Here is an 18209-nt window from a genome sequence, read left to right on the forward strand (position 1 = left end):
CCCCCACCCCACTGCCCTGCTCCCCCATCGGGGCCCCTCTATCTCATTTCCAACCTTGGAAGCGTCTCAAGGCCCTGTTCCGAAGCCCTCTCGCCACAATTAAGCTCGCTCCTAATTGTCCCAGCTGCAGGAATAAAAGGTCACCATTGTCAGCATAAGCGTCTTTCAGCCTATTAGGCAATACCCTTTATGGAATTTTCTAGATTAAATTTTCCCAAATCTTTTCACTTGTACCCGGAAACTGTATACTACGGAGAGGGATTAGACAAAAAGGGGGGGGGTCCATTCACCCCTGGAATTATCAACTCAGCAAACTGACTTCTCAGTTTTCCTATCCCAATGCCCCAACGAAGAGCCACAGCCCACAGCCTTCCGGGGCCCGTGATCTTCTGGCCCAGCCCTCGGGACCCGGGCCCTCCCCGCACATGGGTGAGGCCCCAGTGCGGAAGAAGCCTTATCCTTGAGGTGGGAGACTGTGCTTTAATGGTTGCTCACGTGCGGGGCGTGGAGTACAGCATGGCCGCCCTGCCCCACTCGGCCCGCGGCACCAGAAACCCCTCCTTGGGGATGGGCTCCACCAGGAACTCCACTCGGCCATCCCGGCCAGGCTCTGCGGCTGCCACTGCCAGGTCCACTACCCGATACCGGTTGACAAAAGCCAGGCCCAGGAGCGTGGGCCTCTCTGGCTCCGAAGGCCCGCTGCAAGGAGAGTCACCTCCTGACCCTCGGCAGCAATGGATCCGGAAGCATCGGACGTGAGGGAGGAGGTAGGCCCAGTGCAGAGTACAGCTGAGCCGGAGCCCAGCGGGGCCGCTCTCCCCCTCGGAGGCGGCCGGCTGCCAGCGCACCTGCGAGACAGTCACGGCCTGCACCTGAGGCAGAGGGGTCAGCAGGCTATTGGCATCCACCACCTGCCAGAAGAGAGAAGGCTCAGCACGGCCCGAGAGCCCAGGGCTGGTTGGAGGGCGCCTGGCCCTGTGAGGTCCACCCCCCGCACCTCTGCCCCAATCCCCCGGCCAGCGGAGGCAGCAGGGGGGCACTCGGCCTCATCTGCAGCCGGACAGATGCCCCAGCCGAGCCCCAGCCGGCTCCCTGAGATACCTCACCTGGATCTCTCCAAGGCGACAGATGAAGTTCTCCTCCTCCCGGCTGCCCGGAGGCCGGGAGAAATTAACGAAGAGGGCCTGCAGGAGGCAGCCCCGCAGATTCACTTCGTAGCAGCTGGGAGAGGCAAACAGAGGCCGGTCCCAAGGGGCCTCAGCTTGGCACCTTCAGACTGGCTGCTCAGAGGCCCCGAGCCACAGGGAGCTCCAGCCCAAAGTGGACCCTGCGGTCTTGTGTCACTGAGCTGCCTGAAATCCAAGGGGTCGGCCCAGGGCCCCTCCATTCCCACCAGTTCTGGGGCTTCTCAGTGGACGGCCCCTCACTCTTCAATCCCCAGCCCAGGGTGGCCATCCCCGGCCGGGGATTCAACAGGAAGGGGAGGGACTCACCGCTGGACCCAGCCCCCGCTGAACTGCTGGCCGCAGCGGCCCACCCATTTGGCTAGCTTGGTCGGGGGCACCCGGAGGGGTCGGGGACCGCGCCTCGAGCTCGTTTCTGGTGGGGCAAGAGACACAAGACTTTAACAAGGAGAGTCCAAAGGAAACTGCACTGGGAGGTGTCACTGAATCGGGAGCCGGGGGCCCAGCAAGACTCCCTGGTGGCCCCAGGTGCTCTCGGCCCGATGGGCTGAGGCCTCAGGAGAAGGAGAACAGGGAAGAGAGGAGGAAAACTCAGGGATGGATGACCAGGACTGGCCCGTGGACATCCTCCCTCTCAGGGAGCAGCTGGCAGGAGACCCACCCTGGGAGCACACCTCCAACCCCGCACCGCAGGGCCACAGCCCAGAGGTTCCAGCTGAAAGGCGAACCTCCCTGTCCAGGCCTGGACCACAGCAGTGCCCCCAAGCCCAGCTGCCCCCGCACCCCGTGCAGCTTTCTAGCTTCCTCCTCCCCGAGACATCCCCTGAGAAGGCAGAGGCCTGTAAGGAAGGAAGGAGCCAACCACGTCCCCTCACCGCTCAGCGCCGAGACGCCTCCCACATGACAGCTGCCTGCGTCCCCCGTGGTGAGCTCCAAAGCCACCCCCACAGCCGAAGGCCCTTCTAGCTTGTACACCATGGACAGGAAAATCTTGGGCGGCACTGGGACCTGCAGGGAGAATAACCTGGAGGAGGAAGGTCCTGTGATGAGAGGCCACAGGCAAACCGCTGGGAAGCGGCACTGCTCCGGGTCCCGTCCGCCAACTTCTCCCTCCAGGGCAGGGATGGGGAGCGGGCTGCCCGCGAGGCCAGCCTCAGGTCTGCGAAAGGAAAACACACACAAGAGCGTGCAGGTAGCTGACGCTGCTCTCCTGGACACTCAGAAGCGGTGAAGATGGTAAACTGTATGTTGCGTGTTCTTCACACGATAAAACAAAATCCCAGCTCTGTCCTCTGGCCTCTGCTGCCCACCTGCCCAGTTAGGCGACTGACTTGGATGATGGGGGAAGCTGACAGGCCCTACGTCTCAGCCCCACTCACTCACCTACCTCACAGCCACGTTTCCAACCTCGGGCGGAATCAGCCCCCGGATAAGCAGAGAGCTGCCCCCGTTCCAGGCGTCTGCCAGGCAGCAGTGCATCTTCACCCAGCCCCGTCCGTCCCCTTCCAGCCTGTGCTCTCCAAACAGGGGCTGGATTTCCTGGGCGCTCAGGTGGTACCAGGGCCCCACGGCCTCCTCCTGAAGAAAGAGACAGAAGTGGAGGGAGGGCGGGGCGCAGACAGAGCCGTCACGCCCGAGGCCCCTCCCACCGGTCCCAGGTGAAGACCAAAGACGAGAGAGAAGGCAGCCCCTTCGCCAAGATGCAGCACATCCAGGAAGCCCCTCGCCCCCGGCCGCCCAGCATGGGACCCACGCACCTGGCCATAGCAGACTCTTCGAGTCCCCATGCCCAGGCAGAAGGAAGTGACAAAGGGCAAGGAGCAGATGCTGTGCGTGGGCAGATAGCGTTCCAGCAAACTCCAGAACCTGCGGAGAAACGCATGGAGGCTCAGGTCCACAGAGGGCTCCGTGACGCCCTGAACTCACTCTCGTGACTCCAGGCTTTCCGGCACCCCTTCCCGAGTGACCGCAGCCCCCCACTGCAAGTCTGCAGGAAGCGGTTCCTCGGGGTCCCCAACCTTTGTCCTTCCTGCATAACTAACTGGTCTCCACGACCCCCAGGAGCAGCCAGGGCAGCTGAACCCCTTGCCCTGCCTTAACCCCCACCCCCAGGGGAGCAAGGCCAAAAGCTGGCGAAATCACCTGAGACCCTCCCTGCCATGGGCCACACTCAGGCCCCGGGACGCGCAGGACTCACTTGTCCTGGTTCTGGAAGAAGTCCCCCTTCTCCAAACACTCGTACACCCAGCCAGGTGCGAACAGAGCCGCCGAGAACCCGTGCTGCCGGATCAGCTCCAGTGACTAGGGAGACAGCAGTCAGGGAGATATCCCCGTCCCAGCAACCAGCATCCACGCATGGCGATGGGGGGTTTGGGGAAGCGGGGAGCCCGGAAAGGGAGGCAGGAGCCCCAGCGCCACTCCGGGCGTTTAGGGCTCATCCCTGCAGTTCTTCAGCCTCCCAGAAGAGGGCGCAGGCGGCGGGGAGGCGCAGAGGGGAATGTCCGAGGGGCAGGGGCCAGCACGCGGGGCGCCCACGGGATACACGTCTCTCTCTCTCTCACTACACTTCACACTATATTATCAGCCTCACAGGGGGCGGAGAGAATCTTCAGTTATTGGATTAATGTATTCACTTAAAGCTTAATTAATGAGTTGAGAACGTCCCCACGGCGCCTGGGAAGGGCAGGATTGACAGCCCCGGGACAGGCTGATTCCCCACTTATCCCACACCAGGTGCAGCAGCCCCCGCGGGACCCTCTTCTCTTTTCTCACTGCTGACACCGCCTGCCTCGCCAGAAAAACCTCACTAGTTATCAAACCAGCAGTTCCCGAGAAACTGTGGGTGTTTCACCTCAGTCCTTCACCCTGGGCTAAGGAAACACCAAAATATGCCCCCCGGCTTTCCTCTGGGTCCACGTCTTGCTTTACAATGCTAGCTCAGTGCCCTGCAAAGCACGTAGTCCAAAAGGAAGTAAAGCTACAGATGAGACCAGCAGTCGGAAGAGGTGCTTTAGACATTAACACCTAGGTAAAAATTGTACCATCTGACTGTAGAAATGGGCTGGAAGTTAAGATTTTTAGGGCACAGCTTGTTTCTTGGTGCCTCAGTTTCCCCACTCTGGGGAGGATCACTGCTGCCTCTCTTTCCCTTGAGGTGCAGATGGCAATGAAAGGTCCACAGGAACACCAGGCACCCAGGCCACTGCCACCACCTCCCCGGCCTCAAAGGCCACCACCCACCTTGTCCGTGTCAAACCGGCCCCCGACGACATTGCCCCGGGCGAACACATCCACTCCCACGTACACGTCGGCCCGGCGCTCCCCAGCCTGCCCCAGCATCCGCTCCAGATGCTCCTCCCGCCAGTTATAGTTGGTGAAGAAGCCATCGCAGGAATCGAAGAAGACCCTGGGGGCGGCAAGGGGGCGCTGTAAAGCCCGGGCCTTCTCCCCTCAAGCACCTGCATCCGCTCAGCCCACAGACTGTGACCCGTAGAGCTGGGCACGGCCGGGCTGACCAGGCGCTCATTCTCTCGGCTGGTGTTCGGGGTATCAGACAACTCTGCCCGTCCCTCACTTTCCCCAAGGCAGCCATGCCGGCCACACCTCCGGAAGACAGAGGGGGCTCCTGCCCCTGTCCGGGGGCCCAGGCCGCCCTCCTGCAGGCTCACCTGTTGTGCTCGTTGAGCTCATCCTGCCACGTGAGTTGCCCGCTGCTCACCACGCTGTCGTACCAGAGCACCAGGCCCCTGGGGACCTGTTGATGCAGCTGAGTGGTCAGGTACTGGAGGAAGTGGGGCACGTTCCTCACGGCGGCCAGCTGGAGACAGGGAAGGAGACAGACCTTCCGTGAGGCCCAGAGAGGTCTGTCGTGAGAAGCGCCTGGCACGGGACAGACAGGAGGACACTTAACCCCAGAGCAAACGGGTCCTGGTCCCGGAAGCCCCTCAGCCCCACGGCTGCCGAGCAGACGGTCCAGCCAGAGGTCCGACTTTCCGTTCTTTCTGAAGCAGGAAGGACATGGACGCAGCAATCAGGAAAAGATAAAACGCAATGAAAGGGGAAGGCAGCGTGAAGAGGAAGCCACACATGTGGCCCAAGCAAAGCAGAGACCGGGGAGGAATAAAGGGCCGCACTGAAGGAGCCAGAGAAGCAAAGCTCAGCGGGCAAGGTTTCTGGGCACCGCGCTGGAGAACATCCATCTCCCTGTGAAGTGGCAGAGGCGTAGGAGCCGGCTCTAACTGAGACGGAGGAAGTGCTGCCGTAGCAGGGACCGGCCTGGTGAGGCCAGGAGTGAGATGGAGGGTCCCCGCGGGGCACAGGGGCTGGCGGGCCAGGCGTGCTCACACTCAGAGAGTTCTCGATGTTGATCAGCCAGCCATCGAATCGGAAAAACTGGGCAATCAGGACCAGCTGATGGGCCACCGCCCGGTATGAGCGCTCGCCCCCAGCCAGGAAGGCCTCACAGAGCCGCTCCCCTTCTTTCCATTCGGTGATGAAAGTCCCTGTGGGACGGGAGAGAAACGAGGTCGGGCCCGGGGATCATTTCCCCTCTGACCCAGTGGTTCCCAAGGTGTGGTTCCTGCACCAGTAGCGTCACTGTCGCCTGCAACCTTATTAGAATTTCCAATTCCCAGCGTCCCCAGATATCAAATGAATCGGATACCCTGGGGGCGGGGCCCCAAAATCAGTGTTAGACAAGGCAGTACATGATTTGGATGCAGGAGAAATCTTGAGAAGCACTGCTCTCCCCAGGGGTGGACCACCTACAGCCTGTATCCGGCCCCCCACCTCTTCTTGTAAAAACGGTTTTACTGGATCACAGCCCAGCCCATTTGTTTGTGTATTGTCTGTGGGGGCTATTGTCTCTCTGGCAGTTCCAATAGTGACCCAGTGGCCTGGAAAGCTGAAAACATTTACTGTCTGGTCCTTTCCAGAAAAAGTTTGCCTTTGCCTGTCCTAACCCATCAAGGCAGGTAAGGAGCTCTACCCACTAAGCAGCAGCAGAAGCCCAAGCCCTTTCATCACTGGGTCACCTGGCAGGTGTGCCAACGAGTCTGGCAGGGTTGGAGGCGGGTCCTTGGCCCTTACCCAGCACACAGACCCCATGCCTGTGGGCAGCGTTGGTCCAGCCTACCGGGGGGATGGTGACCGTGTGATGGCTGAAGTACACAAAAATGTCGATGTACTGCCAGTGGTAAAAGGAATAGGGGCTCTGCACGGCTGAGCCCTGAATAAACCTGGGTGAAGAAAGAGAACAAAGTCAGGACCCAGAAACAGACAAGGACACGACGACCCCACGGTGAAAAGGGAGGGCAATGGCGAATGAGTGAAGATTCTCTTCGGTTCCATGCAGCCGGCACTGACGGCAAGCTTGCTGTGAGCCAGGCCCTGCCTAACGGCTGAGAAGCAGAGTCAGGCCACGGCCCGGACGCTGAGCGGGGGAGTCTCAGGGGAAACGTTTTCACCAGGCCGTGCAGGTACCCGCCATGGGACTCGAAGGACTGAGCGTGCTTAGCCTCAACAAGCAGACAAACACAGGACAGCAGGAAAGAGACGGGGAGGGGCTCACGCAGAGCTCCCGTGCCTGGGGTCCCACTCTATTCTGAGGTCAGCAGCTCCCCAGGACACAGCCTGCCTGCACGTAAGGTTGGGGTTGACAACCACGTGAGCTACACCCAAGGTCACATCACCCCCCTCGGTCTGTACCTCGATGGCCAGCTCTGACTCAAGCCTTCCCAACCATGCCATGTCTAAGATTGTTTTATGGACGTTTAAGATCTCTAAGCTGATCCCGCGGCAACCTGGAGGAAGTGCCCCCGGCTGCGGGGGGAGGGGGTGGAAAGCCTCCAGAGCCAGTGGGCCAAGACGGAAGGGAGCTCGAGCGAGGAGGATGAAGGAAAGAAATCAGCTGAAGAACCAAGTTTCTGGGCCAGGCCATCTGAAGAGGGTCCCGGCTCTGGTGCCCTCTCCAGCCTCCCAGACTTCAGGTGTGGGTAGTCCTCAGAATCAAACAGTTTCACAGCTGAAAGAGGCATCAGCTATTGCCTAATCCAGTGCCCTCTTCTTACAGACGAAACAAAGAGGCCTGAGCTCCTCTCCCAGGTGTTGGCAGTGTGGGCTGATGCCCCATCTCCTGACTCCCCATCCAGTGCTCCTTCTACCACGTGGCACGCTCCCTCCCCGCCATCCCCTCCCGCCAGGCGATGCCCTCGCAGTGTCCTCACTTGTCATCCAGGTACCCGCCCATCATGTCATGGCACATCAAAGTCCGGGGCCTCCTGCTGCTCAAAGGGGGCTGCCGACACTCGGGGGGCCCTAAGGCCACGTTAAAGCCGTGCTCCACGTCGGGCGTCCACGCCAAGAGTTCCTCCAGGGAAGACAAGTAAAAGCTGATGGGTTTGGTGGTGTCCTTGTCATAATATCGAACTGGTCAGAGGAGGGAAACAGTGAGGAATCAGTGGAAATTATGGGATTAATAACAGAAAACTTGAGATGGGGAGGGGGCAGCCCTGTCCAGAAGCTCCAAGAGTGAACACGGACACAAGTGTTCAGAGCCTCGGTCCTTCTCACCTGGCAAAGGGTCTGGGGTAAAAGTGACCACTTCTCGAAAGACTGCTTCTTCTTGATCCTCTTCAATTCTAAGCAAAGAAAGAGTTAAATTATTTTTAAATAAAAGGGTAAAGAAAAAGAGCACTTTGAAGCAAACAGACCAGCCCGCACTTAGACATGCAGGGGGAGATGTCCTCTGGCTTACATTTTTTAATGCAAACTATGGAAACGTGCCTTTGCCCATTCTGTTCCCTCAAACTGGAACACCCTTCTGTCCGTTCTCCACCTACTGAAATCCTCCACCTCCTCAAAGACCAGTTCAGATGTCCCCGCTCCAGGCACCAACCCCTTTCCTGCCCAGCATGGGCACGAATAATCCTAATTACACACGCTGGCCTGCCCTGAGCAATTAAAAATGCCACGCTCGGATCCTCTGCGCAGATCCACCGCCAGGGGTGGGAGGCACGATCAGCGCATTTCGCAGATGAGGATGTCGAAGCTTCCCGCCAGGGCGCCAGGATTCCCAGCCTGGCCCGCTGCTGAGGTCGCCTCCCGGTTCCGAGACTCTGTCCGTGCCTGCTGCTGTGCGGGCTGTGGCGGCGGGCAGGACCCTCCGCGGACAGGGGGCTTGGGGGCCGAAGATTGCTGTCCTGCGCCCGGAGCTCCCAGCGCGCCTCCCGGGGCCTGGGCCGGGCGCCCATCGACTCTGGCCCCACTGCGCCCGGCCGCGGGACGGGGCCGCAGGATTCGCCCACCGGTCTCTTACCCACCTCCTCTGCGGCAGCCGCACGCCTGGCTGGGGATCCTGCTGCTCCTTCAGGGTCAGCGGCGCCCGCAGCCGCCGGTCCCGCCGCCGCGCAGCCCCCCGGGTCCGGGCGCCCGCGGCCTCCATGACGTTGACCCGCCCGCGCCGCCCGGCAGCCCGGCTGCCGGCCAATCGCAGGCTGGAACCCGCCCCTGACACCGCCAGCCGGCCAATGGGGACTTCTCGGCGCAGCTGCCCCGCCCCGACTGGGTTCTGGAAGGACTCCCGGCTCGCGCTCTGGGCTGGCTCACCTGCCGCCGGACCTTTGTAGGGGAGGAAGGCATGGGGGCGGGGCCTGTGGCGGGGCGGGGACGAGACGGGGGCGGGGAGGGGCGGGGACGGGGCGTGGAGGGGCGGGGACGGGGCGTGGAGGGGCGGGGTCTGAGCCCAGGGCTCCCGAAAGCACCTTTGTACCAGTTCTGGCCTCGCCAGCCTCCTTTTTCAGGTAAGCTATCTCCCGAAGGTCACAAAGTCAGTAAGTTGTAGAAGCGATATCTGAACTCAATTCGTCTAATCCCTATTCAAAGATAATTTTCAGAAAAAGGTGAAATAATAATTCTCATTCAGGTATAAATATAGACAAATGTTAAAGACTGTCCTATTGGTTAATCAGCGAAGGAACCAGACAGGTATTATAACCAGTTCCAAAGCGAATCAAAAAAGAGAGCCTTTTATAGATCAGGAATATTGAAATGAGAACGTTATTAGAGGCAGAATGAGTTTTTCCGCAGGAGTGGGGGGTGGGCAAGATCACTGAACGCCTGGACAAGACAATTTACACGTTGTAAAGAAGATGATAAAAAGCTAGAATCAGATTAAGTGGTACAAACTACTGTGTATGTATAAAATAAATAAGCTGCAAGGATATAGTGTACAACACAGGGAATATAGCCAATATTTTATAATAACTATAAATGGAGCATAACCTTTAAAAACTGTGAATCACTATGTTGTACTGAAACTTATATAATATTGTACATCAACTATACCTCAACTTTTAAAAAAAGCTAGGATCAGATAACAGCAGGATGTGCAGTATGTAGATAATGCATAGTTTCCACTGCAGCACAAATTTTTTTCTACACCCCCGAATCTGCAGGGCCCCAAGCCCACAGGGCCTGGAGGTATCTCAGAGGTGGCACCTCCCCAGCATCTTGGGCACAGAGGGGTTCCCAGCGTGTGGAGTGTGAGGAGAAGTGCCTGGACTCAAGGCTGGGCCCCGCAGGGCTGAGTCTGGGCCCGCCCAAGGCGCCCCTCACCCAGCCCCCAGCACCCCTTCGTACAGCTGGGAGTGTCCTGCTGCCCAAGCCAAGTTGAGTGGGCCTCTTTATTATCACTGCAGACTTTGAACTTTATGAGGCCCCGAGCTTCCATAAACCCTGAGAGTGGGGAAAATGACTAGGCTGTGGAATATGTATCCCGGCCATGCTGCAAGGGAAGACAGGGCCCTCGGGAGCAGGCGGCAGTGATCACAGGGAGGACAGGGACTGCAAAGCCCTGGGAAGTCTGCCTTGAGAAGGGGGAGCCGGGTCAAGAGCCCCCTCTGGCTGTGCTCAGGTGAGCGCAGAAGATGTGGAGTCTGTATCTGATGTGCATTTAAGCCGCTTACCTGCAGCTTAGTGGTAAAAATAAACTTTCCATCCTCAGAACTAAAACAGTTCTTAGAGATTCTTTAGGGTAATGCTCAGTCTCTGGGGGAAAAGAATACTCGGGCCTCCCTCCTCTGCTCCTCTTGGCAGTGTTGCCCTCTGCTCTGGGGGAGCAGGGAAGTTTAAGTCACCCTGCACACCCTCCCCAGAGCAGGGAAGACTCTGGTCTGTGGCTTCTGCATTGGCCCCTGCTTTGCCGCCTGCCCTGCAGGTCCCTGTGGCTCCTGGTCTCAAGATCCTTGTGCTGGATCAGGACGAGCCTGGAGGTCCCCATGTTTGCCTGGAGCTCACGCTGGTCCCGCTGGGGCTCCACACCCCTCCAAAGCCTGGCTAGGCCCCCTAAAACCCTCACCTTGTAGCATTTCCAGATAAAGTACAGGACACCCAATTAAATGTGATTTCCAGATAAACAACGTATGGAAACGGGACATGATTATACTATGCAATTCTTCGTTTATCTGAAATTCAAAGTGAAATGGGATCCTGAATCTTCGCTGCAGCCTTGCTGCAGAGCCCCCTTGCCCCGCCATGGGGGCCCCACCGACACCTCCTGGCTCTGTCCATGCCAGCACAGGAAGCCAGGTTGGCTCGGGTACCTGAGCCTGGGGACCTCCCCTGCCTGACCAACCAACTGTGCCACCGGCTTGGTGCTGCGCACCTCGTGTTTCCTGCACTGGCTGCCACATCTGCCCCTCGGTTGGGCCCAGCGGAGACCTGGACTCACATCTGCTTGCTTTGCCTTCCTACCAGGTGAGTGGACGTCACCTGCTCCACAGGCTTCGTTGTTCATATGCTGAAGGGTGTGGCAGCAACAAATTGTCCCCAATATCCCTCCTCCCCTTGTACTTTAGGGAGAGAAGCCCATGTTTTAGCTGGCAGCTGGCTGCTGGCTGCCCAGATGAAGACAACATCCCCAGCAGTTTAGAGGGGCCTGGTGAGCACGTTCTGGTTTCCAGACGAGAATGGAAGTCACACTTGCAATTCTGGCTGTGCCTGCAAAACAGAGGAACACGCCCCCCACTTTTTCTTCCCTGCCTTTGGCTGGCGGCCAGGTGGGTGTGAGATGTGATGGTAGGCGCCGCAGCAGCCGTCTGAGACCGTAAGACAGAAGCCACATTGGGTGGGCATGGAGCAACCAGAGAGAAGGGGCCTGGCTCCCCCGGTGGCACGGACCACAGTATTGCCCTGGACTGGTGGTGTTTGAATTCCTATGTAAGGAAAATAAACTACGACGATCTGATTTAAGCCAATAGTATTTTGGTAGCTGAATCTAACTACGACAGGGGGAGAACACAGGAATTTAGAAAAGCCTCTCAAAATAATAGCCTGCCTTGCAAGGCTGTTATCGGTTTTTGTTTGTTTTGTTTTTGTTTTGGGGGGGGTTTTCTTCAAAATCTTATTATCTTATTATTGTTCCTCAGTGCATTCCTTCTGCAGTGAATCCCACTTTCCCTTCACTCAGAGCGCTACCTCAGACCAGCTGGGGTGAGAGCAAAAATCACACTAAAGACTACTTCTGAACTATCGCTCTGTATGGTCAGGCCCCTCAAGGTGGCTATTCCCTTGCTCCACCAGTGCCTGTTCCACCTGCACCCTACTCACCTGACTGACCTTCCTACATACTTGCCCCTGGCCCAGGCTAGATTGTTCTAGCTTTAGATCTGAACATCAACACGATAGCTTATCAAAGGAGTGGTGAGGAGTGTGCCCCTCTGCTTGTTCCCCTGGTAACCGATGAGCCCACCTGATGTCAATTCCCCCTATATCTGGTAACCACCCCCTCCCCCTGGGAGCAAAGACGCCACCACGTCCTGCCCGCCGTCGACGGCACACAGAATGGTGGGTTGTCACTCCAAGACCTTGCTTCCGACATGTAAGCTCCCCCATCCATTAAACCACTGATGTGTCTGTCACTGACTCCAGGCTCTTTGGTCTTGAAGCCGGGCCAGCACAGGGCTTGCAGGCCTGCGTGGTACAGCTCAACACGCTCCCTTTTACAGAGTTCTCCTAGGTGCTCAGCAAAGGCTTAAGGAATGAAAGGATGCTGGGCCCAGCTCCTGGCTCTAACCACCCACCTCACCTTAACATCCACTCGAGGCTGTGCCCAGGCACCCGCTTGAACGTCTTGCACAACGAATATTGAGCCCCTCCTGGTTCACGCCTGCCTGTGCACCTCCATCTGTGAGCACACACTCCTCAACAATTGTGGCAAACCTGGCGTGCCTGCCCTCGCAGGGTCCCTGTATCATTATACCTGCACAACAGTTACATTCATTTTCTCCTTTTAAAAATTTAAAGCACTGCAGAGGAAATGAGTGTTCCCTTTCATCCACGTCCCATTTCCTTGCCTCCCCTGTCCTCCTGAGACCCCTCAACATTCCCCCAATTCTATTGGTTTGACCTGTATCCTTCCAAATGTCTTTAAATACTTTTACACACCTGTATATATCTGGAACCATACAACATTGTTTGTGTTTCATAAAAATGGTATCCAGAAATGGTATCATATTGTACACATTATTCTCTGTCTTGTTTTTTTTCACTCAGCAATATTTTTGAAATCAAGCCACATTGATTGAAATAGCTCTAATTTGTTTGTTTTGACTATTGTTTACTCTGCTATCATTTTGACACATCAATCTACTTACCTATCTACCCATCGGTGGACATTTAAATAGTAAACATTGGTTTGCTATTATTTTTTACATGTTAAAATGAACATATTTGTATAGACCGTTTGAGGTATACATAGGTTTATTTCTTTTTCAGGTAAAACAGGATTAGAGTTGCTGAGAGCCACAGCACACACGTTTTCAGTTTTAAGTCAGTAACAAACTGCCATCCGTGTGCTCCGTCACCAACATCCTCCCCAGTGCGGGGTAAAAACAGGTTATTCCACAACCTCTCAGACACTGATATTATAAAACTTGAAGATTTTTGCTCACCTGGTGGGTGCCCGTAGGTGTCTGGCTGTTGTTTTAAATTGAAGTTGCAGCTTTTCGTGTTGGTCAGCCACTTGGAAATGAGTTTTCTTCCGTGTCATACCTGTTGGGGCGGGGGGTTGCCCGTTACTACCGTGTTGTCTTTCCTTCCTGATGTGTAGGAGTCGCATATATTCTAAATACTAATATTTTGCCTCTTACATACATAAATGGAACAAATATATGCCTGCTTATCTTGTACTATAGGTCTTTTAGATTCCCATATGGTCAAGTTTATTAATACTGTCCTTTGTGGCTTTGCTGTTTTCTTCTATTTAGGAGGGCTGTCCCAACTTTAAGGTCATGAAGATGCTTTCCTGAATTTTTAGTTAATAATTGTGAAGTTTAGTTCTTTGTTTTTTATGTCTACAACTTCCAGTTGCCTTTTGAGGGTAGGTCTTTAATATTTCATCTTCCTTTCTGGTTACTGACTTATTCAGATTTTTCTCTTTCTTCCTGGGCCAATTTTATGCTAATAAGTGTTTTCTTATAAAAGTGTCCATTTCATTGAGGTTTTCAAATGTAGGGTATTAAGTCATTTCTAATCATATTTTTTGATCTCTTGGTTATGCCCTCTCTTTAATTTCCAGTGTTGTTTATTTGAGTATTCTTTCTTTTTTTTCCTGATGCTTTTTTTTTTTTGAAGGACTGTCTATTTTATCAGTCCTTTCAAAACACAAGCTCTTCATTTTGTTCTATTTTTTGTTTGTTTTCTATTTCACTCATTTCTGCTTTTATTTTCTTTCCTGTTATTTTCTTTGGAATTATTTTGTTGTTCTTTTTCTGGTTTCAAAAGTAGACAGTGTTGTTCACTTACTTTTAACTCTTTCTTGTTTTCCTATAAATGCAGTTGAGGGAATACATTTCCCTCTGAGAATGACTTTCACTGTATCCCACAGGTTTTGATAGCAACAGCTTTCACTTTCAGTAAGTTCTAGATGCTTTGTAATTTCTGTTAGCGCCCCGCTAACTCATCCAAAACAATCCTTAATTTTTTTTTTTTTTTTTTTTTTTTTTTTTTTTTTTTGTGGTATGCGGGCCTTCCTCTGTTGTGGCCTCTCCCGTTGCGAAGCACAGGCTCCGGACGCGCAGGCTCAGCGGCCATGGCTCACGGGCCCAGCCGCTCCGCGGCATGTGGGATCCTCCCATACCGGGGCGCGAACCCGGTTCCCCTGCATCGGCAGGCGAACGCGCAACCACTGCGCCACCAGGGAATCCCCCAATCCTTAATTTTGTTGCAGTAGAATTCATCAGACTTTTCTGTTATGATTAGTACTTTTGTGTCTTTTTCAAAATGTATTTCCCTACCCCCAACTCATGAGAATATGGAATACTCCATCCTCTGTTATTTTCTAGAAGCTTTATTGTTTTGCCCTCCCCCTTCTGGTCTACAGGCCACCTGGAATTATTTTTGTTTATAATGTGAGGGAGGAGGTCACATTTTATTTTATTTTATTTTTTAATTGAAGTATAGTTGATGTACAATGTTGTGTTAGTTTCAGGTGTACAGCAAAGTGATTCAGTTAAATATATATATATATATATATATTTCTTTTTCAGATTCTTTTCCATTATAGGTTATTACAAGATATAGAATATAGTTCCCTGTGCTATACAATAGAACCTTGTTGTTTGTCTGTTCTGTATATATGTTTTATTTTTTAATCTATGTTTTATTTTTTATCATATGAACCCTGAGTCATTCATGATTTTTGGAAAGACCGTCCTCTACCCCGTGCTTTGCACTGTTCCTTTCTGGAAAATCAAGTGCCCACACATGCTTGAGTCTGTTTTGGGCTCTGTGATATTGTGATTTGTAATAAGAAATGTATGTTTGGTCTTCATTTCTGGCACAGAACTCCTAAAACCCTTGGAATTTCCTAAATGATAAGAACCGTAAAGGTGTCTTTTGTTAGTTATAAAAAGCCCCTTTCAACCACAACAGAGTTCATGAGGTGACTTTTGGGGAGCCCCCCACCACGTGATGGAGGCTGGTTGCTAGGGAACCAACCTTGCTTAGACAGTTGGCACTTTCAGTATGCACACCTCCACCTCCGGGGAGGGGAGAGGGACTGGAGATTGGATTAATCACTGATGGCCAATCAATGTAATGAAGCCTCCTTAAAAACCCCTGAACTATAGGGTTTGGGGAGCTTCTGGCTTGGTGAACCCATGGAGGTGCTGGGAGGGTAGCACCCTCCCAAAAGAGCATGGAAGCTCCCAGGCCCTCCCCACATGCTTTCGCCTATGCCTCTCTCCCATCTGGCTGTTCCTGAGTTATATCCTTTTATAATTACAAATCTCGTGTATCTCCAATCCTGTCTTGGCATCTGCCTCTGAGAGGGCAAGAACCAACATTACCGTCCATAGATTTAGATTTTTTTTTCTTAATAATATTTTTTTCTCTATGTAGAGGTCTTACACATCTACTGTTAGATTTACTCCGAGGCAAATGACATTTTGTAAGTGGCATCTCTGATGGATTAGACATGGCTGCAAATTCTTTTTGTCTCCTCCCAACCAAAGTTAGAGCCTTTTACCCATCCCTTCTCTGGGCTGACCACTGGAATATGGCCAAAGTGGCTGTGGTGTGACTTCTGAGCCTAGGTGTCAGGAGGTTTTTCTCAGTGTCGCCTCTGTAGAGATATCGCCTCTATACTGTCCTTTGCTTCTTTTTTTTTTTTTTTTTTTTGTGGTACGCGGGCCTCTCACTGTCGTGGCCTCTCCCGTTGCGGAGCACAGGCTCCGGACGCGCAGGCTCAGTGGCCATGGCTCACGGGCCCAGCCGCTCCGCGGCATGTGGGATCCTCCCGGACCGGGGCACGAACCCGTGTCCCCTGCATCGGCAGGCGGACTCTCAACCACTGCGCCACCAGGGAAACCCCTGTCCTTTGTTTCTTTTGTCTCTCCATCCTTCTTACTAGATATTTTCTTCAGGTTTATCTTCTAATTCACTGATTTTTCTCTTCAGCTCTGTATAATATGCTGGCATACTCATCCACTGAGTTCTTCATTTCACTCGTTTTATTTTCCACTTCTAGAGTTTCCATGTGGCTCTTTCTTTTTCTCATTAGTTTCAAGTAATTTGCCACAATTCTCAATCTTGTCTTTTATCTCCTCAAATGTAGCAAGCATTGTCATTTTAAGTTTTGATTGTGATAATTCTGCTGTGAGTTTTCCCCCCACATGGTAAGCATTTAATACATACTTGTTGGATATCTTTAGTAGGTAGGCTCTCAACTGAATGGACAACTAACTTAGTGGCTATCTCAATTGAACAGTAGGAACAGTTTCTCTATCTTTAAGCAGGGATGTTTTCAAATTATCTAGAGTGTGTGGACTTCTAATCTTACTTGTGAAAATCTCTAAGGTAGAAATTTCTTGTCCTCGCCTGGTCATCTACCTAAGGAGAAAAGGGCTGTGCTCTATTCTGCCCTGGGAGGAGCTGGTTACCAGGGCCAGTTGAGGTAGGGGCATTTGAGGTCACTGTGCCTTTCTAGTCCCTACTCCAGTTGTATGGGGACTTCAGAGAGAAAGCCATGGTCCTCAATTAGCTGTTCCTTCTGGAATGCTTCGCTTGGCACCTGAGTCAGCCTCCTGTGTTTGCGTGATCTCATCTCATCCATCATTTGATTCCAAAATGTTTGTTTGTTAATGCTCTTGGAAGAACTATCCCTGACACTCCCATCCCGCCTCATTGGACCCTGTACCCTAGCCCCATGCTAAGTCAAGCCTGGGGTAATGAGACTGGCTCTGCAGCTCAACACAAGAGGGCAAGGCATTCTGGTGCGTGTGTGTGTGTGTGTGTGTGTGTGTGTGTGTGTGTGTGTTTTGTTTGCTTTTTATAACTACTTTATTGAAAATATGATTTATATACCATTCAATTCACCCATTTAAATTGTGCAACTCATTTGTTTTTAGTATAGTCACAGAGTTGTGCAACTACAACTGCTATCAATGTTAGGACATTCTCATCACTACAAAAAGAAATTTCATACCTGACAGCAGTCACTCCCCCTACCCCCACCATCCCCCAGAAACAGCTAACCTACTTTCTCTCTCTATGGAGTTGCCTATTCTGGAATTTCCTATAAATGGAATCATACAATATGTGGTCTTTCGTGACTGGCTTCTTTCACTCAGCATAATGTTTTTGAGGTTCATCCATGTTGTAGCCTGTATCAGTGCTTTATTCCTTTTTATGGCTGAGTAATATTCCATTGAATGGATATGCCACATTTTATGTATCCATTCATCCACTGATGGGCATTTGGGTTGTTTCCGCTTTTTTGTTTATTACAAGTAATGCTGCTAAGAACATTCATCCACAAGTTTGTGTGTAGACATATATTTTCATTTCTTTTGGGTACATACACAGGAGTGGAACGGCTGGGTTATCTGTAACTCTATGTTTAACAGTTTGAGGAAGTGCCAGACCATTTTCCAAAGCAGCTGCACCATTTTACATTCCTGCCAGCAGTGTACAAGGGTCCCAGTTTCTTTACATTCTTGCCAACTTTTGTCATTTTGATTACAACCATCCTATTGGTTGTGAGGTTGTAGCTCCCTGTGGTTTTGACTTGCGTTTCCCTGGTAGCTAATGATGTTGAGCATCTTTTCATGTGCTTCCTGGTCATTTGTTCATCTTCTTTAGAGAAATGTTTATTGAGACCCTTTGCCGTTTTTAACTGGGTTATTTGTCATTTATTATTGGGTTGCAAGAGTTCTTTATATATTCTAGATACAAGTCCCTTATCAGATACAGTTTGCAAATATTTTCTTCCATTCTGTGTTGTTTTTTCACTTTCTTGACAGTGTCCTTTGATGCAAAATTTTTATTTTATTTATTTTTATTTTTATTTTATTTTATTATTTTTTTGGCATGCTGTGTGGCATACGGGATCCTAGTTCCCCGACCAGGAATCGAACCCATGCCCCCGGCAGTGGAAGCGTGGAGTCTTAACCATTGCACAGCCAGGGAAGTCCCTAATGCAGAAAATTTTAAATTTTTATGATGTCCAATTTCCTTGTGTTACTTGTG

General features: G+C 52.6%; 1 protein-coding gene across 1 annotated transcript; it reads right to left on the reverse strand.

Annotated features, from left to right (window-relative positions):
* Positions 1-467: 467 nt before the first annotated feature.
* On the reverse strand, positions 468-8625 carry ENGASE (endo-beta-N-acetylglucosaminidase). The gene is made up of 14 exons (XM_028499900.1): positions 8504-8625; positions 7755-7822; positions 7409-7610; positions 6273-6421; positions 5529-5686; positions 4853-5001; positions 4425-4590; positions 3382-3485; positions 2942-3050; positions 2572-2762; positions 2060-2208; positions 1494-1599; positions 1107-1221; positions 468-911 (listed from the first exon to the last, which is right to left on the reverse strand). The coding sequence occupies exons 1-14, from the start codon at positions 8623-8625 to the stop codon at positions 492-494; spliced, it is 2208 nt and encodes a 735-aa protein (XP_028355701.1). The 3' UTR covers positions 468-491.
* Between the last annotated feature and the right edge of the window lie 9584 nt (positions 8626-18209).

Source organism: Physeter macrocephalus, chromosome 14 (genome assembly GCF_002837175.3).
Source record: "Physeter macrocephalus isolate SW-GA chromosome 14, ASM283717v5, whole genome shotgun sequence".
Lineage (NCBI taxonomy): Eukaryota > Metazoa > Chordata > Mammalia > Artiodactyla > Physeteridae > Physeter > Physeter macrocephalus.